Source organism: Notamacropus eugenii, chromosome 1 (genome assembly GCF_028372415.1).
Source record: "Notamacropus eugenii isolate mMacEug1 chromosome 1, mMacEug1.pri_v2, whole genome shotgun sequence".
Taxonomy (NCBI): domain Eukaryota; kingdom Metazoa; phylum Chordata; class Mammalia; order Diprotodontia; family Macropodidae; genus Notamacropus; species Notamacropus eugenii.
In genome coordinates, this window is record NC_092872.1 from 594,857,134 (window position 1) to 594,884,262 (window position 27,129).

General features: G+C 38.5%; 1 protein-coding gene across 2 annotated transcripts in view; it reads left to right on the forward strand.

Annotated features, from left to right (window-relative positions):
- Positions 1–27,129, forward strand: part of SLC24A3 (solute carrier family 24 member 3) — a 769,449-nt gene that overhangs the window by 639,187 nt on the left and 103,133 nt on the right. For both annotated transcript variants that reach the window (XM_072634553.1, XM_072634554.1), the window contains exons 7-8: positions 5,512–5,586; positions 25,994–26,019. In XM_072634553.1, the coding sequence (XP_072490654.1) occupies positions 5,512–5,586; positions 25,994–26,019 (101 nt within the window). The remainder of the gene's footprint in view (positions 1–5,511; positions 5,587–25,993; positions 26,020–27,129) is intronic.

Below are 27,129 nucleotides of genomic sequence, written 5' to 3' on the forward strand. Positions count from 1 at the left end.
ATCTTCTCTGATGGAGAAGATGGGATTACTAGAACAGATACTAGCCTTAGTAAGGAAGAGGACTAATTTATCATGTGAGATGTGGTGAAAGAGGAAATAGTGAGTGACAGAAGGCATCTGAGTGATAAGAGATGAGGAAGATAAGCAAATTACCTCAATTTTTTCTATAAACTATGAGGCAAGGGAGACCCATGGGAGGTTTGAGAAGGGATGAAAAGGTTTAGAAGAGCCTCTGTGGAGAGTAGGATAGTGAGTGTATAAGGGAGGTATAGTAGGAATGCCTAGCAGCAGTGAAGACCCACTTGGGGTTGTGTAGCATAAATCTGTTAGTGGAATTGGTTCACCAATGGGTCAAGAAGGGGAAGAGAGGAGGAGATGGCCTCAGAGGGAAGTGAGGAGAGCATTTTATCTTAATGAGAAATTTCCTCCAACCAAATTGCAAACTTAGAGCATTGCCTGAAGCAGTTGGAGATTTAAGAGGGTTACACAACTTTTGTCAGAAACAGGATATGAACCCAAGGTTAACTGTTTATCCACTATCCCATGCTTCCTCTCAGATGTTCCAACATGCTAAATAATTGACAGCTGATTATTGCTGCCTCTCCTTTCTTGGAATGGATCTCTCTCTGGAGCACAGTTCGGGCCATACAATAATTGACAGTTTTTATCTAACCTGCCTCAAGTCCCTCTGTCTTTTCCAAAGCTGTTGTGTCATTGACAGTCTTACCTTTCAATAACTATGTATAACTTTTAATGAGGTCCTTCTGTTCAATTCAACCAGCACCTATTAAATGACCTACTGTGTCTAAGGCACGAATTTCGGAAATGTAGAAGAAAGAAGCAGAGAATTTTTTTAAAAGGTTCTTGTTGAAGGGAAGTTTCATAGTATTGTAGTCCTAATGCCTATCAGGCCCTTCTCTGCTCTGCTTGTCATTGCTTCTTCAGAGAAACTGGTTTTCCTAAGTGTAGGCTTGGACTATAGGAATGATACTGGAACATGAGTATTCAGACATATGTAAATTATATATAAATATGATAATAAATATATAAATACATATTGTATTGAAAACTGTCCATCTTTGCTTCCTTGTAAGTTTTCTTTTCTTCTCTACTGGGTACTTTTTACTTTGTTCTCCCCCCCCCACCCCCACCCTGAGAAGGCTACAATTAAGCATGGAGATATATATAAATATATAGCTATAGACATATACATACACACATACATCTATAGAAATATCCACACACATAAATATACATATATATCCTTACATATACTTAAATATGTATAGTCATACTCATATGTAGATAGATACATCCATATGTATCTATGTAAGACTGTACTTACTTGTCTTCTATTTTTCTGAGGGTGGATAATCTCTTCCTTCATAAGTCCAAGTCTTTCCATATTTTTCCAGGTCCACCAACTCATCACATCCTACACCACAGAAATATTCCAACCTTACACTAGTTATTTTAACTAGTATAATATAATATAATATATAATATAATATGATATATATAATATAATAACTCGTCCAGTTATTTTAAATAGAGTGATAATTATCTGGCAGCAAGTGGCTTCTGTGGGATCTCCAAAACTAGCTAGATTGATTCTCAAATGATAGACATACAGTCTCTTGCTATGACCATACTCAAAGCCTACCCAGCTTGGCTGGACCTGCCAAAGTTTGGGCTCTATAGACGTAAAAAAAAAACCAGAACACAGGTTCATTTTCATATCCATGGTGCTTCTAAAAGGTGGCAAAAGGGTGACAAGTAATATTTAATGAGGAGACAGACACAAAGATCTCATATTCCCCAAATTTGATCACATGAGTGTGAAGTATATTTCTTGGACCAATAATTCCAAATAGGAAATGCGTTGTATTCTCTATTTTTTTTAAGAGATAAGGTATCCAAAAAAAATAGGAAAGAAAAAAATTGATCCCTCAAAAAAAAAAATCATAGGATCATGAATTTTAGAGGCCATCTAGTCCCTAGAACATGTCAGACTCAGAAGACACTTCAGAGAACATCTAATCCAACTTTATCTGAACAAGAATGTGCTCTAAAACATACCAAACAAGGTTCTGTCCACCTTTGGTCTAAAAGTCTTCCCAAGGCACGTAATTTCTACTTCTGAGTAACTATTTTCTTTCACTTTTTCCCTTTTATCAACTTTAGTTTTGCCTCTTTAAAAGGTCCACCCATTGCTCTGTTTCTGCCTTTTGGGGCCAGGCAGGATAAGTCTGTATCTTTCTCATCTACTTTGTCTTTCTGACTTCTGACTTTTATTCTTGAGAAATTTCCATTCTCCGTGGTTGACTTCCCCTGCAGAATATTAGTCCATGGGATTCTGCCCTTTCTCTAATGAACTAAAACAGTTTCTGACTTTTTTGTATATAATCATAAGAGGTCAACTCCTTTATTTTATAGATAAGATAAATAATTGACCCCCTCACTTTTTTTTCTATTGAGATCAAGAGAAGTTAAGAAACTTGTCCAAGGTCACGCTGATAGTGAATAGCAATGTGTCTGGGTTCAAATCCCACATCCTCTGACTTGAAATCTAATGCCTTTCCCTAGTGATTTTTTTTCATAACTAGTTTAAATATGCAGTATTCAATTTAAAAACTTGAATACTTCAAGAATCTGAGAATTATTTTTCCTATGTGCTTAAATCCTTCCCTGTACTAGATCACTATCCCTCTATGACAGCTCTAATATACTGGCTAGGTATTTACTGAATGTCTCTGAACTACTGCACACTTTACACTCCAATCCAGTGACTAAGAGAGAAGGACCCTATCCTCAAGTGTTTAAAATAAAAGAAGGGAAAATATGCCATTCTAAAGGGTTTTTTTGTACTTGACCCAAGTATTACTTCTGTGATTTTATCCTCCTCCTTTAAAATAACAACTATTGACATGTATAAAAGGGTGTCCTGAACGTCTTCGCACAGTTATGCTAAGACTTTTGGGACACCCTATATAGTCCTGGAAAGTTTACAAGGAGCTGTATTATTTCACTCAATCCACACAACAACCTGGTGAGGTAGGAACTTCAGGTATTATTATCCTCCTTTTACATATGAGGAAACTGAGGCTCATAGATGTAAATTACTTCCCCATGGTCACCGAGTTTATAAATATCAGAGGCATTATTAGAAGCTCTGTCTCTCAGCCTCCAAGTCCAGCCCATTTTCTGTTACATCCTACTTCCTCTTCAGATCCTTTTACCAGTGACATATGGTCATGAATAAGAAAAGAAATCAGGTAAAATTAGCCACAGAAAATACCTCCCTTATCTACATAGCAAATGGAAGTACCCATTAATGGAAAGGCATTAATCTAATTATTCATTTATGTTTCTATTTCAGCTGTGTCTTTCACATTATTTGAATCCAGAAAGCCTGTGCTGGCTCTGGTCTTCGATCCATCAGAGTAATCAGGAACATTGACCCAGTTTTCGAGCTGTGCTGTGCAATGCAGCCCAGCATGGGTGGGAGAGTGGAAGAGGGAAGATGAAGGAAAGGGGCTTTTCAATATGTGGCTCCCTTTCTCAAGCCTGTACATTTCACCCCTGATTTAGGAGTCTGGATCTTAAATGAAACATTTGCTTGTTATAGACAAAAACCTCATTTGCATTCCCATAGACTTTAAGATTTACCAAACACATGAGTTACAATTACCATTTTACAATTTTAATACACTATTTCACAAATGAGCACAGTATAGCTCAGAGAGACTAAGTGATTTGCTCCTAGTCAAACATATAATAGGATTGAAGATAAATCCATGCCTCCTGATGCCAAATCTAATACTTTTGTCAGAATGTGAGCACCTTGAGAACAGGGATTGTTTTCTTCTTTGAACTGGTGTTCTCAGCCCCTAGAACAGAGCTTGGACACAGCCAGCATTTGAGAAGTAAATGCTTGTTGATTGATTACAGCACACTGCTGTGTCCTGCTAAAAGTTGACATTTGGCATTCCCATTTTCATGTACCCCCAGTTATAATCAGATGCCACAGTCAGAATACTTTTAAGGGCAATTGCTCATTTGTCCAGTGGCCTGTGGATTAAACTACAATTTGTGAAAGACTCTAACAAGGGAGTGCTACTAGTTTTTCCTGGAAATTACATAAAAAGCAACACCATTGTGGAAGTATCATGAAAATAGGCAGCATAGAAATTTTGTATAGAAGTCATAGAGCTGGAAGTACCCTTTTACATTTAGTCCAATACCCTCATTTTAAAATTTTGCCTTGCTTTGAACCCCTGGTACTTGACACAATGCCTGACACATAGCAGGCACTTAAGAAATGCTTACTGACTGACACCCAGAGAGATAAAGTGACCATGATCACACAATTAATGACAAAGCCAGACCCAGAACACCTGTCTCCTGATTCTCAATCCAATCAGTGTTCTTTCAATTAGACGATTCAAATCACCCAGCTCTGCCAGAAATTTACACAAAATGGCCTGCTCTGCCAAATAGAAATCAAATTAAAAGCTTCCCCCAGTCCTTCCCAATGAATATTTATGGGCTGACATATATGGATTATATATCTGCTCCCCATCCACTAGAGTCTTTTTTCCTGTGTTTCATTATGGCACAGAGATGGTTATCTCTGTATCTACAGAGCATAAGCTCTACATGTCACGGGATCACAGCTTAAAGGTCATTTCAATACCTTCATTTTGGAGATAAGGAAACTGAGGACCAGATTGACTTAGCCAATGTCACCCAGTGTCAGAGCCAGACTTCAAACCCAAGTATTCTGACTCCAAACCCAGTACTACCAAGCTAGAACGTTTTTGAGAACATGTCCAGAAATGAACAGTGTACCTATCATCTAATGTCTAAGCTTTGAGAGGTTCATCACTAAAAAGCAATTTATTTCTTTATTTTTTAAAAGAACTCATAAAGACTGCCTACTAAGGTTAGGAGGGGTTGCTATCCGCATCCATAAAGGAAGGGTCCATACCAGTGAATCCACAGATCTTCTCAGTTTTTCCTCATCTTCCCCATAAACCTTCTCTGACTATGCCAGGCCCTCATAGCTCTCCCCCTTTTCTGAAGTGCTAGACCTAGACTAACCGTATTCTGTACCACTCAATTTAGCATTTAGCCCTCCAGTCTTGTGTGGTTTACTGATTGTGTTTATCATTCATGTGTCTCCAGTTAAATTTGTCTGTTTCTTAAGGGAAGTATCCATATCTTATACTTTTTTTTTTTGTATTCCTCATAATACCTAGTGTGGTGCTTTATTTAATATGTAGCAGATTTTTTTTTCAGATTGCAGAGGGTTTATTTAATTTAATTTTTATTTTCACTTCCAGATTCTCTCCCTTTTCATTGCCCCTCCCCCATCCATTGAAACTGCAAAAGAGTTATGGATTGATTCGATCTGGTGGAAATGTTACACAAGTTTTTAATTATATTTAAATTCAAAGATTATGGCTCATCAATTAACCTTATATACCTTTTTTCCCCTCTCTCTTATAGGTTGTGGCTCTGTCTTCTTGGTGTCTCCTGAGAGATTCAACCTACTATACACTGTCTGTCATTGCCCTCATTGTGGTAAGTGTTAGAATTCTATCACTAAGAATGATTTGAGGGCAGCTAGGTTGCCCACTGGACAGAGTGCTGAACTTGGAATGAGGGAGACCTGAATTCAAATTATGCCTCAGACGCATATTAGTTGTATGGCCCTGAGTTAATCACTTAACCTCAGTCTTCCTCAGTTTCCCTGGAGAAGGAAATGGCAAACCACTCCAGAATCTTTGCCAAGAAATGGTTCAGAAAGACTTATATGATCTAATGCTGAGTGAAAGGAGCAGACCCAGGAGAATTTTGTACACAGCAACAACCACAGTGTACGAGGATTTTTTTCTGGTAGACTTAGAACTTCATTGCAATGCAAGGACCTAAAAAGTTCCTAATGGTTTTTTAAGGCAAAATGCCTTCCACATCCAGAGAAAGAACTATGGAATTCAATCGCAGAATGTAGCAGATCATCTTCTTTTGTATTACATTTTGGTTTGTTATATGATTTCTCCCATTCATTTTAATTTTTCTATGCAACATGACTATGGTGAAAATGTATTTAATAGGAATGTGTGTGTAAAGCCTATATAAAATTGTATGCCATCTCGGGGAAAGAGGGGGAGAGAGGGAAGAAATCTAAGTTATATGGTAGTAATTGCAGAACACTGAAAATAAAAAAAATAAATTAAATAAAATAAAAAACCCCAAACGGGGTCTCGAAGAGTCAGACCCGACAAACAACTGAATAATACCACCACCTCAGTTTTCTTATCTTTAAAATGCAGATAATAGCACCTACTTCTCACGATTGTTATGAGGTTCAAATATGGTGTCATATGTAAGGCACTTTGCCTTACAGCACAATAAATGCTAGAGTTTGCCCCACTTGACCACAAGTCTTTTTTCCAGAAGAATGACATTCAAAAATACAGCTAAATTCAGTTCTTTTTAGCCAGTTCTGGAATTATCTCAGTGCTTAGAAATTATGTAGTCAATCTGCCAGAGACCAATATTATAAGAAAGGTATAGGAACACTGGCTAGAAATGTTGGAGTTAGAAGCAACTGTAGCAGCCAACTGGTCCAGTTTAATTCTGTTCAATTTCATCCAACAAACATTTTTTAAGCTCCTACTATGTGAAGGATACCATTCTAGGTACCGAGTATTCAAGACCAAAGCAAAACAGTAACTACCCTAAAGGAGATTCTATTCTACTCAGGAGTACAAAGTAGCAGCAGGGGAAGATACAACATGTTTACCAGTAGATACAAAGTGTATGTACAGTAATACCAAGAGCTTTAACAGGAAGAGGGAATAGCTGGGAAAATCAAAAAAAGGTCTCTTAAAGGAGAGAGCATCTGAGTTGTACATTGAAGGAAGTTAGAGATTCCAAGATGTGGGGGTGAGGAGGGAATGACTTCCAGAAACAGCAGAAAAATGGAATGCCTTGTAGTAGGAGTAGTTGGCAGTCCGATATTCTACCCTAGTGCAGAGGTGCCTTCTATAATATTCCTGAGAGGTAGGCAATCATCCAGTCTCTTCTCAAACACTTCCATTAACAGAGAACTCATTACCTTATGAGGAAAAAAAAAACATTGCGATATGCTGAACTATTATCTTGAGCTCTTAAATGAGTGAATCTAAAGACACTGGTGAAACACATGTTTTGTTAAGTTTTAACCTGGGATGTCAAATAATTCTATCTTGGAGGCTTAATCTGTTACAATATGAGTGATACAGAAAATGACCTTGTTCTAATGTGCATGGGAGGAAGGGTGTTTTTCCATTATTTTTTTAAGGGAAAATTGCCCTGAAAGGCTCTTCTATTTATTTTACTCTTAGAGTTCTTAAACACCATTTCAGAAAAGTTTTATCCTGTGTTGTAAATTTGCTCTGATTACTATGGATTATGTTTTTCTGTCTTTAGGGTATTTTAGCCTGATTTTGGAAAATTACATTTAAAAATATATATGGGTAGAGGATTTTGCAGCCAAATACAACTCCTTTTTCTGTTGAATTCTAAAAGGAGAAGATGCCTGCAGTTTATAAATGCAAACAAATAGAAGGAAGGAAGTCTAGCAGGTCAAGTTTTTCCTAAGAACATGCAGTCTTATTCTCTCTCGCTATCTTTCAATGGCAAACTTGCCTGAATGTGTTTCTTTTTCTATTCTCAGCATGGACACCTTCTGCAATACATGTGACATAATTTGTTTTCTTGTCTGTTTTATCTAAGCCGCTTCAAGATAAAAGAAGTGTAATTGCAAGTAATGATTAAAAATTACACACACACACACACACACACACACACACACACACACACACACACACACACACACACACACACACAGTGCTTGGGCAGTTTAGCTGTCCTCAAAATGCAAGTTATCAGTTACAGAGTCTGTGAATATTCTGTATGCACAGCGCTAAGGTCGATCTAGATTTCTCTCAGACAGCCGTAAAGCAAATGTTCCATGGCCACTAACCTGTGACCTCTTAGAGCGTGTATTTACGGATCAGTTCTTAACATGATTAGACATTTTCTTTTGGGGGGAGGGGGTGGAGAATGTCTGTTATTATAAGGAATAACAAAGTGATGGCTTTGAGTATTTTTAGTTAACTCTTGGGTCTGTCCCCTTTAAGAAGTCTAATGGTAAAATGAAAAATTCATTCGCTCTTAAGGGAGAGGCTTTAAGCAAGTAGTTTAGAAATAGCTAGAGTACACTTATGTTAAGTGAGTCCCCTTTAAAGGGGACAACAGAGAAAAAGGAGAAGAAAGATGTGAGGTTTCTAACTATAGCGGGCTAGAGAAGCAGCTTAGACAAAGAGAAATTAGAGCACTTGGGACCCATAGTGTGCATTGTCAATAGCAAAGAGTTATAAAGGCATCGATATTCCAAAAAGCTTCTGAATACAGGTTGGAACTGACAAACCCAGAAGCCTCACGGTAGGAGAAAGATATTAAGAGCAACAGTTTTAGTAACAGTTCGTTTAAAGACTAGGAAATCAATTTGTCCTTGGATTGTTCTTTTAAGCTTTACTCCGACTGGGGTATTTTGTAGTTTATTAATAGAAAGTAGAGGTAATAAATGTATATGATGCTGTTAGTTATATGATAGATATGAAAAATGCATGTGTGGACTATGTGTGTATATATGCCATTACACTTAAAGATTCATGGGAAAGTGGGGTAAAATAACAATAATACATACATACATACATACATATTGAGTCAACAGAAAAACAATATACATGTTGACTATAATATGAATGAAGAAAACATAAAAATATAACAGAATTCAAATCAACTCCAGTGACTAATGTTGGTTTTAGATGCTTAACTTCCAAACACAATTCCTCCTTTTCTGTTAAGAAATGATGAACTATAAATATGGAATGTTATGTGATCCTATATTCTGTCAGTAGCAGATGATTTTGTTTAGCATTTTTTGCTTATTTTTTAAGGGAAGGTACCAGACAAAGGAGTAATTAGGAAGTGATTGTGGAAGTCAAAACAAAATGCTTCAAAAGTTATTTGTTTAAACTGATTTAAAAATAGGTCAGCATGTTGAACAATAAACCCTTGCTTTCCTCAGAAGCCCACTTCTAAATCTGGTCTAGCCACTGGCACTGGGCTACCCTATAGTCCCTTGCTGCCTAGGCTCACAGAGTAAGGTTCCACTGCCAATCCTCAAAGTACACACTGTCATGATTGGCCCACCTTTGCCCTAGGCTTTTGGATCTACTGGATTTTTGTCTCCCTCAATTTCCTAAACTTTACTGGTTTTTCTGATGCCCAAGGACTCTTTGAGGTAAAAACCACAGGAATTCCTCCCTGGCCTGCTCCTTTCCACCTACTTTTTCCTAAAAATAGATCTCCTTCTAAGGTACTTTAAAGGGGGATTTTATGTAAAACTCTGCAGCATATTTTCTGGACAGGTTACTAAAATCTGCCACTCTATTCCTCAGGGTATAGCAGTCTAAAGCCCAGGCAAATACTTTACTCCTAGACCTTGCCCCTCAGGCATTTATCTGTACCTAACCTGATCCTCTGTATCCACAGACTACAGAATGTGAAACCCCATACTTACCCACCACCAGTCTTACCCCACTCTCTGCAAAAAGGACTTTCCTCTGCATTTGGTGAACCAGTTTCTGCCCCCTCCGTGTTACAGATTGATCCATTACCACCAGCACCATTAGACTCAACTGTTTTCTTCATTTTGTACTGCCAGTGTGTTTCTCTACCAGCCTAATTTACTGAGATGTGACTATAATTTGCATAATCATAATTTACATAAACTCAAATACTTCATTGCATAGTCAGTCTAACAGCTGGAAAAAAAAATCCTCCTTTATTCCCCTTTTGGTCTTACTGCTAGATAAAGGGACATTATGAACGCTAAGATGCAGGAAATTGCCCACAGTAAATATGCTTATCAGGCAGTCTCAGTTGGAATCAGTGGGCCAGCTCCAGATAACCTCATCTGAGAATAGGCCTGGCTGTCAAATATAAATAGCGGCTAACTACCATCCTGGATTTGTACCCATGTGAGCCCACAGATAGGATCTGTGACTGGCACTCATGAGCAATGGAAATCTACACAAGGCAGTTGACTCCACAGAGCCAGGTTAGCAAATATTTGTCAAGTGCCTGCTATGTGCAAAGTCCTGGGCTACATACAAAGATTCTGTAGATATCTTTTCTGTTTTTTATCACTTTGGGAAGGGATTGTTCTGAGACATGGCTGAGCTATTCCTGATCAGTTCAGGAATAAGAATGGAAGGGGTTCTCAGAAATGGAGAGGAAGAAATAAGCTGGTCGCCCTCCTTCCCATTGTTGAAAATGGTTTTTGACTACTCAGTCAGCATTTTCTACTATGTGATAGACCCTGTGCTAAACACTGAGGATACAAAGAAAGGCAAAAGTCATTCTTTGCTCTCAGGGAACTCACAGCCTAATGAGTATTTTATTTACGTTGAGAATATCTTTACTAGAGCAAGTTGTGAAAAAATGGAATGACAACACTGTCAGTTGAGGCAGAGAACTCATATCTCATCGGTCCCATCTACCCATGGGACCTCTCTTTCCTTCTGATTGGAGGTCCCCAGGAACTTGCATGTTGATCTCCAGAGTCCAGACCAGCCATCTCTTTTTTTTCCACAGCTGTACTCCTCTGGACTTATTTGTGTTGCCTAAAGCTGTAATGCCTCTTCCCTTTTACTTCCCCTATCCTTGATTTCCAGCTTCCCTTTGGGCATTTTTCTTCCTTCCTTAGACTATAAGATCCTTGAGGGCAATGATTGTCTCTTCCCTTTCTTTGTATCCCTAGTGCTTAGTGTGGTGCCTGTCACACTGTAGGCACTCAATGCCAATCCCCCTAAATGACCCCATCAAAACTAACCTTTTGCCATTGCTTCCTTTCCACCCCACTAAATCATTCCTCGGTCTTTTTTTTTTTTGATGCATCTCAGTTTAACCTTTGTCAGAGTAGTATTCCTAGGCTCTCTTACATAGGCACACAGACTTAGAACTGGAAGGGGCATCATAGCTAATCTAGACATAGGGGTACTTTGATTCTATTTTCAGAGTTCTAATTTGGTGAACTTTTTTTAAAAATTCTTTGTTGGGTAGTTCAGAAATAGAGTTCCTTTAGATAAACATTTAACCTAACTTTGATCATAAAATTATCCCATGGTACTCTTGTTATTTTTCCATCAGCATCACTCCTCCTATTATATTTATTATAGGATGACCACCATTATCTCAACTCTTGCCTCTTACATAATCTTTTTTTCCTAGTATGCTTTGCCAGAAGGATCCTACAGCCCAAAACTGATTCATAAGGCAAGAATTCTTATTTAAATTTAACTTCAGAGTAAAAGTCGTATCCATGCATAACTCTCTCTGGTCAACTCCCATGCTTTCCACTTTAGAATCACCTCCTCAAATATAATAAGGAAAGCTAGAGTTAATTCATCTATGTTTCCCCTCTTGTTAATTCATTCTCATTAATTTGGCTAGATAAAGACCAAAAGAAATGACTGGCAAATCAAACAATTTACAAAGAGTTCCATGCCACCTATGTGAGGATGCTCTGGATAATGTCCTGCTGAGATTATTTCCCTTTGATAAATGGTACAAGAGAATATTTTCAAAGTTCCTGCCTCTTAAAGAGTCAGAATGATGTTCAGTTTTGTCTCCCATCATTTTTGATAGCTGTAAATTTTGGCAGAACTTGTGACTGTAAAGCACACTGTAAAAGCATAGATTTGGAAATATAACACCCCTTTGCTCCATATTTATATAAAATATCACTGTAAGGGAACAAAATACATAAGAATTGACACTTCTATTTTTAAACAGTCTTCTATTTAAAGGCTCAGCCTTCTCAACTTAACTTCCTAGCTTTATACCATGAAGTCTTCTAAAAAGTCTATTTTTTTCTCCATCCATCCTGAAAGTATCACTCCATCTAAAGTTGTATTCCTGAATAGGATACCATCTAGGAATTCTTAAGTCATGCCTGTCTGTCATGTTTGGGGGAAATGACAGCTAGACTGAAAGACTGTGACTGCCATTCCATCCTCCACACTGCTGCCAAGGGATTTCTAAAGTTATCTGACCATGTTGCTCCACTGCTCCAAAAGTTCCCATGCCCTTCTTATATGCCATCTTCCACCTCTCAGAATCCCAATTTTCCTTCAAAGCTCAGATCAAACACTACCTGGTTCATGATGCCTTTCCTAATTCCCTTAACTGCTAGTGCCTCCCTTCAAAAATTATCTCATTTTTATTTCATATACACATTGTATATGAAATATACATATATATGAAATATATCCTCGTATGGAATACTCTTCTTGACAGCAGGAACTGTTTTTCTTTGTGTCCTTAGAACCTGGCCTACAGCAGGTGTTCGGTAAAGGTTTCCCAAAGGCTAAGAGTAAAATAGATTGCTTATTCCTAGTCTACTCCATTTATCTGGGCCATACATGAAGGACAATAATAATGAGACATATAATAAGACTAGAAAGGAGATTGGAGAAGGACATGGAAACTTTGGAGCATTCGAATCATGCTTTAAATAGCTGAATGAGACTTAAAACAATAAAGATGAGGAAGAGGGATATTTAGGACACAGGAAACAACATGAGCAAGGACCAGAGGCAAAAGAATATGGAGTATATTCCATGATTATAGAGTAGGTCCAATATGTCAAGAGCATAGAGTATGATCTTAAAATATCTGATAAGGTTTCAGTAATAAGGTGGCTCCAGCAGATGGAGGACCTCCCGGACAAAGAAGTATGAACTTTGTGGGCAACAGGAAGCCACTGAAAGTTTGTGAGCAGAGAAATGGCATAAGAGATCCATATACGTTGAAGATTGATTTTAAATTGACAGAGCAGTCAGACTTGAGACCTCAAGCCTCAAGCAGTCTGCAAAACTCCTGAGTGTTGCCTGAACCAGATTAAATATAATTGGTGAATATTTAACAAAAGAAATAAAAATACAATACATCAGTGGTTTTCTAAGCCAGTATGCAAACCACAGGAATCTGCTTCTACTGGAGTTTGACATCAGTGGCATAAAAGATGTATTAAAAAGGGGAGAGAACTCAGGCAAGAAGACCTATTGGGGAGCTTTTGCAATAGTTAGATAGTAATGAGGAACACTGAGAGGGTGGTGTACTTGGCAACAGAGAGGCAGAGACAATTGCAAGAGGTACTGAGAAGGTGGAGTCCATAAGACTTTATCCCCCATGACCGACAGTTGTACGTTTATATCAGATAAACGTCCTTTGGTCTTCACAACAGTTCTGAGGTAGAAGAGGGTAAAGTCATTTAGCTAACATCAATTAACATCTAGCAATGAGATCAGGATGTACGGCTTCCCATGTCTCTTAATTTAGGACTCATTCCCCTAAATTATAACTTCTCTTCTCCCAGCCTTCTGGGTGTCTCTTCCACCCACATCTCTCTCCCCTTGCCCATCACACAGAGCTCTAGTGAAGACCAGCTTCATTCAGAGTGGGGACTTTCTAGTCCACCTCCACCATTAACTCAGGCAAAGGTACCTTTTGAGTCATGTGGACTATATATGTGAGAGATGAGAGGGGAGAGGCAACAGTAGCAGTGAGATTTCCAATGGGAGACTAGATGAAAGGTGGTTCCACTAGCAAAAATAATGAGTTTCATATTGAGAGCAGATTTAGAAGAAAAGATAACATGTTTCATTTTGAACATATTGATTTCATAAAGCTGGCGGAATATCCAGGTAAAAATGACCTATAGGCAGTTGGAGATAAGGTTCTGGAGCTCAGAAGAGAAGAGAGGTCTGGCCTGAATGTGCATCTTCATCAGCATAGAGTTGGTATTTGAATTTGGAGGAATACTAAGGGAGAAAGCTTAAAATATGTAAGAATATTTTAAAAGAATTAACTATCATTCATTTAAACTGTTTCATCTATTGGATCAAAGTCTTGGTTTATAAATATGTAGATCATATCTACACAGGCACTTAGATCAACAAATATTTATCAGTTTTTGTTAGAAGCTTCATACTGTGATAAAGGTTGTGGGATATTCCTCAGGTAAGTCAGGATCCCTGACTTCAAGAAACTTAAAACTGAATCGGAAAATATTGCTCTCAAAAAGTTAACTATAAGGAATTCTATGAGATGGTGCAGGATAACATTATTCAATGTTAAATGAAGGTTAGGGAGATATGGTGTTCAATGTATGTGCCTCCTGTTCTCTGTATGTGCTAACCTGTTCCCTCATATCTTCTCTTCCTATTTTCTCATAGATACGTGTCATATAAGAAATGTGTAATTATATAAAGATTAATAAATGAAGCCATTGAGTTATTAGAGCAAAGATCAGAATCAGTACCAAATTAGAAGAATAACGTGTAAAGCTATAATGTTGAGTTAAAACAACTCCAACTAGGCTTATTTAAACAAGTTCTTCTTGCCACAAAATGGGAAGTAAATTTAAAAAACAGAAATCACCGCTTTGGGGGTTTTGGGGGGGTTGTTTTGCTTTGTTTTTTGGTTTGTTTTGGGGGGGCCTATGAGGTCATCAATGTGGAAAATTAACTCTCAGTGTGTAAATTTGCTCTCATGATATACAGATCAACTACTCCTCTGTAAGTTACAGTCTTACTGAACTGCCTGGAATATTGATAGGCTAAGTGACCTGCCCATGGTCACGTAACTACTTCTGAATGTTAGAAATACAACTTGAAGATAGGTCTTCCTAACTCTAAATCTGTCCTGTTGTCTACAACACCACACTGTCTCTTACCAGTATAAATCAATCACCACAAGGGACCAAAAGAACCTAGAAACTACCTTAGCCAGTAAGCACTTGACCCCCTTGCCAAGCAGAGAGATATGGTAGATACAGGCTATCTTACTTATCTTGGGAATCAACTCTTTATTACTCAATATTGTTAGATTCTTTCCAGTCAGACTCCTTGGTAAACAAGAGCAAATTAAGAATTAAGCACTTCATCCTTCCCTCTGTTTTCAGTTATTTTTGTGTTATCCAACTCAAGCAGCAATCTTTTCCCTTCTTTGATCTTTCTCTATCCCCAAGAATAACTAATATTATGAAAACAACAATAAGAACATCAATAACTAAAACATTGTTGGTGCCCTTGGCTTTCCCTCCCATTCTGTTTCTGCTGACACCCTTCTTACAAGATCATGCCAAATGTTTCCACTCATTCTTTGTGATCTGCCCTTGCTTCTATCATGTTTATCAGACCATTTATGGATTTGGGTGAAGGAGGAGATAGAACTTGGATAGAAAAACTTGGATAGAAAAAAATCATATCATGATTTTCATGAATCTTTGGTTTCCTTTAAAATTCTATGTATTCTATTTTATGCATTTAAAAACATTATTCTGAAAAAGACTCCACAGGTTAACCAGACTGCTAAAGGGGTCCCTGACAGACACTAAAGAAGTTAAGAACCTCTGTTCTATATGTATCCTTTTAAAATCTAAGTTACTTGGTGAGTTTTCTATATATGCATATTGTTCCCTTCAGAAAATTCCCTTTTTTCTCCCAAATGGAATTATTTGATTTTTGGTTCTCAATGTTTTTTATGCCTCTAGGCCTGACCTACTCTATAGATTTTCAGTTTATAGGATCCTATGTGTTCATCCTCTGAATACCTTGAAATTTACTCTCTTAAAATCTAGAGTGCAGATCAGACTATGCCTAGCGTTCTCTCCTCTTTCACACACTCTGGGAAGGAGTGATCACTTCTTTCAAAGGTTCCTATCATTTCTCCTCCAGTAACCAGTTATTCCCTGTTGGTGAGAATCAGATACAGAATAGCATTTTTCCTGGGTGAGTCTGCCACCTCTTGAAGGATGGAGTTACCATTGAAGCAAGTTGCGAGGTTATTGGATATTCTCTTTTGGCAGAAAGACATCTATCAGGGAAGGAAGGAAGAATTATAATGCCAACCTCTGGGTGTACAAATAGATAACTGAAAGTCCTCATCCCTATATCATGCCTTTATGCTAGGCATGTAATCTAGTCATATGGAGGACCAAGGGAAAGACTGTGGATTCGTCAGTGCAAATTCATCACTACTACTGAAGAAAACAACTTGAAGAGTGTATCCTATTGATGGTGAATGAATAACACCATATTCACACAGAGAGGCAGCCCCTTGACAAGAAAGACTAAATGAAGGGATTTGGACAGTTCCTTCTGTTAGATACCATGCAAGTATTTTTGACATTATTTGTAGGTAACCCTTGGCCAATGGGATGTCTCCCCACATAAAAACCTGACTAGCTTGTCAGTGCTGCCAATTCCAAGCCGTGGGATAAACCCAGCAGTCTTCCTGCCTACAAAATTGGTAGAAAACTCCCAGTAAGAGCACATGGGAACACATCAGTCAAGGTAACCCCATGATAGGTTCAGCATTCTAGCTGTTGTGCAGCTACTTCCATGGAAGCTGAGGCTTTGGGTAATTTCTTTGAAGACAAGGAAGGACTATAGACACCTTCTCTAAATATGGCAGCATGGCTACACATTCTGCAGCTATGGAGTGGTATGACCAGAACATCAGTTTACATGCTTGTCTCATACAAATTTGCAGTCCAGAAGAAAATGGTTAAGGAGGCAAAGGACTTTTAGTTTATGCCATAGGAGGATGAATCAAAGAAACTGGGGGTATTTAATACATTAAGGAGAAATATCAGTAGGGAAATGAGAAGGCCAAACTAGAAACAATGGATGAAAGGTGAAAAAATATGTAGATTTTTATATCCAAAAAAAAGCTTCCTAAGAAAGTGATTCTCAACATGCTCTGCTGGCCTGAGTAGATTGTGACTTCTCCCTCCCTGAAGGTGTTCATGTTTTCAAGCTTAGGTTGGATGACCACTTGTCAAGTAGGTTACAGTTGGTGAGGGGTAGGGAGTAGATTTTTTTTTCATGCATGGATGAAATTAGATGATAACTGAGCTTCCTTCCAATTCTGCAAATCTGTTATTCACTGATTAATGGTACACGTTTGCAGGAGACCTGGATGCATTCAATTGTACAGTCTGTGGAATAATTCCTACCTTTGTGAAGTCAAAGTGATGCATAAGGATCAAAATCGGAACATATTGGCTTCATTAATGTCATGTCCTACCAACTGAATTACCAGCCCAGGCATGTCAGTCTGGTACCTGCTTACCTCTCCAGGTTTATTTCACTTTTCTCACCTTTAGACATTCCACAATTCTGTTTTCCACATGGACCTTTCTGAATCCTCCTCTTCTTTCACGTGGCTCAGGTGCCCTCTCTTCTATGAGGTCTTCCTCCTTCTCTTCCCTGTATACACTAACTTGATAGCATTGTTATCCCCCTCCTTCAATACCCCTGCTGCATTTTGGCTGGATCTTCCCTTTGTAACCATCACACCAAAGGCTGCACAAAGTATAAATCAGGTGTACTAGATGTGTCTGATACAAGCTGAAGCATCATACTCTACTTAGTTTTCTACTTATTCTTATAAATCAGATTTTTTTATTAGAGGACAGTGACTGTCATCCTTGGACCCCCAGCATTCAACATGATTCTGGACATAGAGTAGGTCTTGTTAAGTGTTTATTTGAACTGAATTTACATTTTTGGACAAGGACAGTGAGGAAATTTATGTTATTTGACTGTGCATAATTGTTATAGGGGTTTTGCTTTCCTTTTTCTTTTTGAGGAGGAGGTGAGAGAAAATAAATTTTTCAACTGAAAAATAAAATAAAATAAAAACAACCATGAAAGATGGAAGGGGGAGAAAAAGAAATATAATTAAATAGCTCATCACTTCCTTGATCTCATTTTCCCCCCAAAGAATAATTAGCCTTTGACAGTAACCCCTTCTGCTGATATGCATTATTGCACAAGATAGGGTTCCAGGTCTGGTGTCAGGAACACTCGTCTTCATGAGTTCAAATCTGGACTCAGACACTTACTAGCTGTGTCAGTCCAGACAAGTCACTTAACCCTGTTTGCCTCAGTTTCCTCTTCTATAAAATGATCTGGAGAAGGAAATGGCAAATCATTACAGTATCTTTGCCAAGAAAACCCCAAATGAGGTTATGGAGCATCAGACATGACTCAAAAACTACTGAACAACACAGCATAGAAGGAAGTGGAGATCATAACCTTAGCTTATAAATTGTAGGAATTTTGAGCTAGAAGGGATTTAGAAATTATCTAGTCCAACCTGTTTATTTTACAGATGAGGAAACTGAGGTCAACAGATCTATGGAGAACAACAAACCCATTTGGATCAATTTATAAATTTTTATTAAGTACTACATTCAATTCATTGTGTTGGCTAGTAAGTGTCTGAATTCAGATTTGAATTCAGGTCTTCCTGACTTTAAACCTAGCACTGTATCCACTGCACCACTTAGCCACTCATCATCATTTTATAGATTTAAAAAAAAAAAACTGAGGCAACTTACCCAAAGTCACAAAGGTAGCAGACTTGGGACATCCAGAGGACTTAGGTCCTCTGACCCAAATTTCAGGGCTCCTTCTGTTATTCCAAAAAATTGCTTCTCCTCCCTTATGCCAAGATCAGTTCAGTGTGTTCAAGATGATACGTACCCTACAATCTAGCCTAGATCAGGCAAAGTTAACAGATGTGAATGGGAGTAGAGGCTTCTTCTGTCAAGTCAATATAGAATGAGGATGCAGTCATAAGTGACCTAGATATTGTCTAGTTTAGCAGAGTGATAGCCTGGATGAACCATAGAATTCAGGAATAGATAAGGCAAAGAGCTACCTTTTACCCTCTGCCAAAAAACTTCTGAAAGGAAAGAAAGATTACTTCATCTCTGGCCTTCCTAATATATTTCAATGACTGAGTGAACTTTAAAAATTTGATATATGGTTTTCAGGACCCCTATTCTGCAAGGAGAAGAGGAAAGGGGACCATTAATGAAATGAACAGACTTGACCCTGGCATGATGTGGTGGTTGAATGCCTAGAAGGTAGGGCGGTATGGCAATAAAAAGCACTACGTCTGGAGTTGCACGACTCCAAATCTGACTTTGCTATGACCTAGAGAAGTGCTCTTCTCTCTGAAATGATTTTTTTCATAACCTATTTTTTAAAATGAGGAGCTTGAACTAAGCTGTCTTTTACAGTTTGCGCCTGTGTCCTGATCCTTAATTCTTAAGGAGAAAACCTATGGCCAGGCTCACCGTTCACTGAATGGTATCAGAATATCTAACCTAGTGGCTACTGAAATGTACTGATCTCCTTGCCTAGTCCCAAACATCACCAGGAAAGTACAAGGAGTGGAGACTCTTGCTCAACGCTTGTTTTGGAAACTTGCAAATCTATTCAAAAAAAGACTGGGTTATTTGACTGGGCCAAAAAAATAAGATAACAGGCTTGCAAGAGAACATGATGATTGAGCACATCAGTGTGAGATACAGGGTCTGCCTCCCAAGGTTGATGTCCTATGCAACGACATGCTTCTGAAATGTCACTTCTAGCTGTGACAGTGATGGGTTAGCTGAAGGCTATTTCAGGAAGTTTTTAGCCCCCAGGGATTTGGAGCAACCAGCTGGTGGGCCTGTCAAATTGCAGAGGCCTCTCCCTCCCTACAGGAAGCTTAATGGGGCTGAGAAACAGAGCCTGGAACACTTCCACTTGAACTGTACTACCATGGATGTTAGGAGAAATAAAGGGAGACATAGAACATGGGCGCCATCTAGTGGTTATTATGGCTAGTGTTTTGTACAAGCTATTTCTATCTTAAAAGATGGCTACACATTTCCCTGCCTTCCTCTCCAATATTAGTATTACTCTTTTAGCATGCACTTGTAGCCACAGGTAATAACTGATGAATGAAAAAATAATGAAGCAAGATGAACCTGCTCCTTATCTAACATCCTGTCGATCTATTTTTAACAACACAGATTCACAAGGGAAATAGCATAACGTCATGGAAGGAAAATGAGAAGAAACTCATTTGAGTTCTGGCTTTTTTACTTACAGATTACGTGACTTTGGGCAGGACCCTTAATCTCTGTAGACCACCATCACCTCATCTACAAAATGAGGAGGATAGCCCCTGCCCTGCTGACCTAAAGGGTTACTAGGAAGAGTAAATAAAATAATGTATATGTATGTGTGAGAGAGAAAGCTTTGTGAAACATTCTTTACACACGAGGTCTTATGATCTGAATAGATCTAATTACAAATATATATGTGTATATACACATACATATATATGGATACACATTGTATATGTATATGTATGTGTGTATGTGTGTATAAAATGTGGTTTTAAATGTTTTTCAGGGATAATGTTTTCACAATTGCATTTGTATCCTGTCCTAATGATGAATCACCCTCATAGTCAGGATGTTCCTTTTTTGCCTATCCTTTCTGCCATTTTGAACCAATTTCCTCTTAGTCAGACTGCTATGGAGCACTTCCACATTCCCTCCATAAAAATAGCTTTTTTTGATATAATTCAATGTAGTTAGTAAGCCCCCTTTAGTCTTCTTTGATCTAAACTAGACAGATCTACTTCCATAAATATCCTTTCAATATGACCTCTTCCATTCTATCAATTTGGTTCCTCTTTTCTGTACCTTATAAGTTTCTCCTTTGGCTCTCCTTTAAAATATAGACCCAGCACGCTAATAAGGTTATGGCTGGTTCCTAGCAAAAACAAAGGATTACTTCGTCACTCTCGTGTGTTATAACCTGTCTGAGACAGTGCCATTCAGGCATCCCATTTTAGGTATAGAAACCTGTCAGCTTTCTTAGCCCCTGACTCACCTTACAGTCACTGAGGGCCAGATCCACATGCCAGACACACAGACAGAAAATGAAAAAATTCTTCAATCCCCTGAATGTTACCAAATCATCTGTATCTTTGACAGTGTTTATTCAGACCTGCTTCCTCTCCCTCCCCAGCTCCCCTTGCCATTCAGTAGCGGGGTGTCTTGTCTATAACTTAGAATCTGTTCTTTGCCCCCATTCAGCTTCATTCTGTTTTTTTCATAAAACATTCAGTAGTTTACTGAGGTCACCCATGGATCCTGCTTTCATAGTAACGAGTATTATTAGTCCAGAAATGTGATTTCATTGAAGAGAAACTCTTGGTAGAAAATTGTTCTCCCCTGATCTGAGCAGTAGCTCACCTGGAATTTACAATCTGAGAGTTTCCTAGCAGCACTGAGACGTTAAGTGTTTGGACCTTGATAACAGAGCTACAATGTGTCAGTTAACACTTGAACCCAGGTTTTCACGGGTCAAGAATACAAAGTATTAACTTAGTGTCATCGGAGAACTTACTGAAACATCTTTGGATTTCATCAATGTGGTCATTTTGTATTAAATAGTAATGTATTAAATATCAGTGTGGTTCAGTGAAAAGAACACTGATTCTGGATTCAGAGGACCTGGGTTCACACCCTGTCTCTGACTTACTCCTTGTGTGGCCTTAGACAAGTCATTTAGCCTCTGTGGTCCTCAGTTTTCTCGTATGTAAAATGAGGAAGTTGTGCTCAGTGGCCTCTCAGTTCCCTCCTGGCTCTATATCTGTGGTCCTAGCTTTGGGACCATGACTTGCCCCAGGAGAAGCTAACATCACTGATCCTGAGCCACTGGGTGGTACTTCCATGCCCCTGTGTACTCACCTAACAATAGTTCACTATGGTGTAGATCAGTGCTCTCTAATTCTAATTTCAAATGTTTTTGAAGCTTATAGACTTCATCTCTTTACGCCACTCCTAACAGCTTTATTTAATAATAGCTAAAACTAAATAAATAATTGATGCTAGCTATTCTTGCTATTCCTTCTCTCAGAGGTTTACTAATCTGATGCTTTCATCTGAATAATGGCCTGAGGAATTATATTATCTTGGAGGACCCAAAGCAGCCCAGTGGCACCCATCGTTTGGGAGATTCATGGCACAGACCCATTTTCTTCCTTCTCCTTAGTGAAAATGTTATCTAAAATGGAAGCCAAAGTTTTCCTATAGTCTTTGACTTGCCCTCAGCCATTCCAACTCCTTCATATTACCTATGACTTAGGTTCTTTTGCTAGAAAGAAATTAAGTTGGTCAAACAGAGTTTGCTTTATATAAAAGCATGATGAGTTGTTATCCAAGACTTTGAATATGTCTAGAGATAGGGTTAAGGAATGGACCTGTGATTTGTTTGAAGAACTCCCAAGGAAGGAAACTCCCTCTATCAAAGCAAGTTGGTATCTTTTCTGCAACTTAAAGTCTTAGGCAGTTGGGCAGCTAGGTGGCACAGCGGATAAGAGTGCCAGGCCTGGAGTCAGGAAGATCTGAGTTCAAATCTGGCTTCAGACGCTAGCCATGTGACCCTGGACAAGTCACTTAGCTCTGCCTCAGTTTCATCCTCTGTAAAATGAGCTAGTGAAGGAAATGGCAAACTGCTCCAGTCTCTTTGCCAAGAAAACCCCAAAAGAGTCACGAAGAATTGGACACAACTGAAGATGACTGAATGACAACAATAAATGAAGTCCTCAAGAACTTAAGTGACTTGCCCAGGATCACAAGCCACTATGTGTCTGAGGTAGGACTTGAACCCAGACTTCAGTTTTGGCTCTCTGTTTTATATGCGAATGTATGGATGGATATATATATATATGTGTGTGTGTATATATCCTATTTATAGATATGTATGTGTGTATTATACGTATATACATATATATATATATATATATGGGTATGGCCACAAAATGATGGTTTGCTGATCTCTTCTCTTATAGTCTCAAGTATTGGCCATCAAAGTATATTTTGTCTGGATTTAATGATTTCATGCTCGAAGGGAACTCCCAGTGAGGAAACTCACTTCACCACTGCAGATGAGAAACTGATCTGCAATTTCATGGTTAATCTTAGATAGTTTCCTGAAGCACTAAAAAGGTTAAGTGACTTTCCCAGGGTGATACAGACAGTATGTGTCAGAGGCTAGATTCAAACCTGGGTCTTTCTGACTCAAAGCTGACTCTCTGTCCATTAGAGCACGCTCCTCCCACTAGAATTATTACAGTCATTTTTTTTCCCAGTCTCCTATGAGTTTTCCAGACTCAATAGTTAGAGATTATACAGTAACAACTAAGGATTCCTTATGGGATTAAATGATATGTTAGCAAGCCTTGCTGACTTGACAACATCCAGAATCTTTTTAAATATGCCTTCCCATTCCACTTGAAACTTTCCCAGTTTCAATCTTTCTCTCCATCATCATACAACTGAATCTCTTTGTGAACACAGAGGTGAAATAAAAACTATAAAGCCAATACATGCTTAGAGCCATCAATTTTCATTCTTTCCTCTTTACAAGAAAAGTAATACAGGGGAATATGGGAGGGGTTTTTTCCTAAGGTGTTTTTTCTCATCTTTTTTTTTTCAAGGATGGAAGAACTGCTGGGCCTTTCTAGGTCTCTTGTAAACTACACACACACACACACACACAAACACACACACACACACACGTACACATACACACACACATTCATTCATTCATTCATTCATTCATTCATTCATTCATTCATTCATTTTAGTTTCCCTGACTGAATCCCTACGTGATTGAGTATCACAACTTTAATTAGCTGAGATGGGCATCCTAAGTTGTTGAGCAATGGGGGACAAATGGACAGTTGTCTGTATCTGGTGAAATCACATGTTCTTTGAAACCACTGAAGGGTCCCAAAAGGCTATCCTGTCCCCTTGCTTCTTCTACAGGTACCATTGCTAATAAGCCCACCATAGGGCACCCCCTGCTGGGCTAAAAAAAAAATTGGAACTATGGAGCTTAGACTCAAAGTATTCGTTTTTTGGTTTAAATCCTTTTTTGGTTATTGATGAAGGTGAGTATGGAAAATAGAGACTGTGAACCATATACTCAGATTTGTGATAGGACAGAGGGAATAAGTGAATATACATGTGTATGTATGTATGTGTATATGTACACACATATATGTATTGTGTATGTGTATGCATATATGTATACGAATGTATACCCCTACATGCATACATGCATACACATATATCTGACTTTGCTAAGCTGATAATGCCCAGGCTTTTTTAACAATACTCTTCCTTTTTCTAATGTTCCTTTGCACATGACCAGTATCAGGTCATGCTACTTCTGCAAATCAAGGAGGTGAATCTTTCCTGGATCAATTCCACTCCATCCCATCTCCTCCAGGAGATTGTCCTCTCCATCATCCTCATTCTCTCATTTACCTTCAATCTCTCCTGCTACCCTGTTACAAATATGCCTATGTCTCCCTCATCCTCAAAAACCCTTATTTGATCGTTCCATCTCTGCTAACTCTCTGACCACATTGTTTTTGTCCTTTTTGACTAAACTCTTTGAGAAAGCTATCTACAATATCCTACTTCCTCTCCTCTCACTCTCTAATTAGATTTCTACATTCTGGCTTCCAGCCTCATCATTCAACCAAAACTGCTCTCTCCAAAGTTACTAATGCCATATCTGATGGCTTTTTCTCAATCCTCGTCCTTCAGGACCTCTCTGAAGCCTTTGACACTTTGACACATCATCTTCTTCTCATTAATCATCTCTGCTCTCTAAACTTCCAGGACCTGGCTCTCTCCTGTTTATCATCCCACCTCACAGAGCACTCCTCACTCTTCTTTGCTGGATTCAGCTCATGCCTAGTACCATAGGTGTCCTACGGAACTCTGTCCTGTGTCTCCTTCTCCCTCTACCCTATTTCACTTGGTGATCTCATCAGCTCCCATGAATTTAAACATCATCTCTATGCTAATAATTTTCAAATCTACTTATCCATCTCTAACCTATCTGTTGACCTCTAGACTTGTATCTCCAACTGTCTTTCAGATATCTTGAACTAGATGACAAGGAGACATGATAAACTCGCTCCAAAAGCAAGCACATTATCCTTCCCTTCCTAAGCCCTTCCAGATTTCCCTATTACTGTCAGAGGTACCACCAGTCTCCCAGGTTTTCAACCTAAACACCGTCCTGAATTCCTCGCTGTCTCTTACCCCCCAAATCCAATCTGTTTCTAAGGCTTGTCAATTTTGCCTTTGCAAAATCTATCAAAATATGGCCCACTTCTTTCTTTTTATACTGGCACCACCCTGGTTGGTCTGTCTGCACAAATCTCTCCCTGTTCTAGTCCATCCTCCAATCATCCATCAAAGTGATTTTCCTAAAGCACAGTTCTGACCATAGCATGTCCCTACTCAAAATAAACTCCAGTGGCTTCCTACCACCCCCAGGAACAAATACAAAACCCTGTTCCATATTCTTCTATCCAGTGACACTACTGAATAAGAGACTCCATTTCTCAGCTTCAGGAATTTTCTCTGGCTGTCTTTCATTCCTGGAATGCTCTCCCTCCTCCACTGCTACTACTGATTCCCTTGGTTTTCTTTAAATCCCTTCTATGGGAAGGCTTTCCCAATCCCTCTAAACTCTAGTGCCTTCCCTGTACTGATCATTTCCCATGTGGCCTGTATACAGCTTATTTGTACGTAATTATTTGCATATAGTGTCCCCCCCCCCCTTAGATTGTAAGCTCCAGGTAAACAGGAACTCTCTTTTGCCTTTTTCTGTATTCTCAGAATTTAACATAATGCCTGGCATATAGTAGGCTTTTAACAAATGATATCTGGCTGGCTGGCTGGCTGGCTGGCTTACCAGGGTATACCAAAGCAACAGACAGCTGAATTTCCATCTCCTTCCCAACTTTACTCCCTGGACCATCCACCTAGATTTGACTAGCACAGCTGGGTGCCCACAGGTCCATTGCTCCTGGAATAGTGCAGTTCTAATTACTGCTTTATGGAAATTATATGGTAAACAATTTGTAAATTTGATTATGTTTCCTCATATAACTAAGACATCTTTTCTTTTCTCCACAGTTTATATATGATGAAAAAGTTTCTTGGTAAGTAGAATTATTTTCTATCTCCTAATTTCTTCCTCTTTGATTATCAACAGCTAAGTAAAAGGCAAGGAAAGTATAAGGAAGGTTTTTACATCTTAGACCCCAAATTTTAACTCTATACATGTAGCATTGACTTCCTTCTCTGTCCTGATGCAATAGAATGTAATCTGCTTAAGGCCAGGGTCTCCATCATTTTAAAAAAATCTCCATGGTGCCTTATACCTAGTAGGCATTTTATAAATGTTTGTTGAGTTGAATTGAACTAATACAGTTGCCAGCCCTCTTTCCTGTTCAAGAAGTGAAGCTCTTATAAAAGGAAAGAAGAAAGAGAGAGCTTCAGGCTATACTTTCTTTGGATAATAACATAGATGTTCAAGTCATCCATCTTATAATTGGTAACCCATTAAGGATTACTAACCTGTGACCTTGTATAAAGCAAAGAAAATCCTGGCTACTTCAAGCTCCTGAGTGCATTTTCAAACAATTGGGTTCACAATTATAAAAAATAATTTCCCTTTTATTTGGAGATGCATGTATATTTTAAAAGAAACTGGATTCCTGAATGTGGTTGACTTTAATTCATTAAAGTGCTATTTGATGCTCAAGATGTTTTTTATAGCATTTTAAAAGAAATTCAGCATTTCTTACCAGCAAGAAAAGAAAGTAGAAATCACTTTGTAACCCAAGATAAATAAATGGAAAAATAAAAAATTTGGACTCAGGTCAAATGTTTAAATCCCCATGTTTGAGGTAGGTTCTAAATTAGGTCAGATATGCTTTAATGGAAATAGAAATTCAATGAATGATACAGTCTCATTAAATTTTCTCAAATATTTGATCTATCAAAGTGGACTTACCAGAAATATCATTTCACCAACATGTCAGATTCTCACGGAAAGGTGCCATGAGTATAGACAATGGAGTATGTTGTTATGTGGAGTTGAGACTGAAGGAATAGAAAACAAAATGAGGGAGACAAGGGAAGTAGCTATGGTATAGCAGAAAGACTACTGAGACAGAAATCAGGAGATATGAGTTCTAATCCTGGCTCTGGTCACTATTTAGCTCATATATCTGGGCAAAGATTCCATTCTTTCTGGGTTTCGGTAT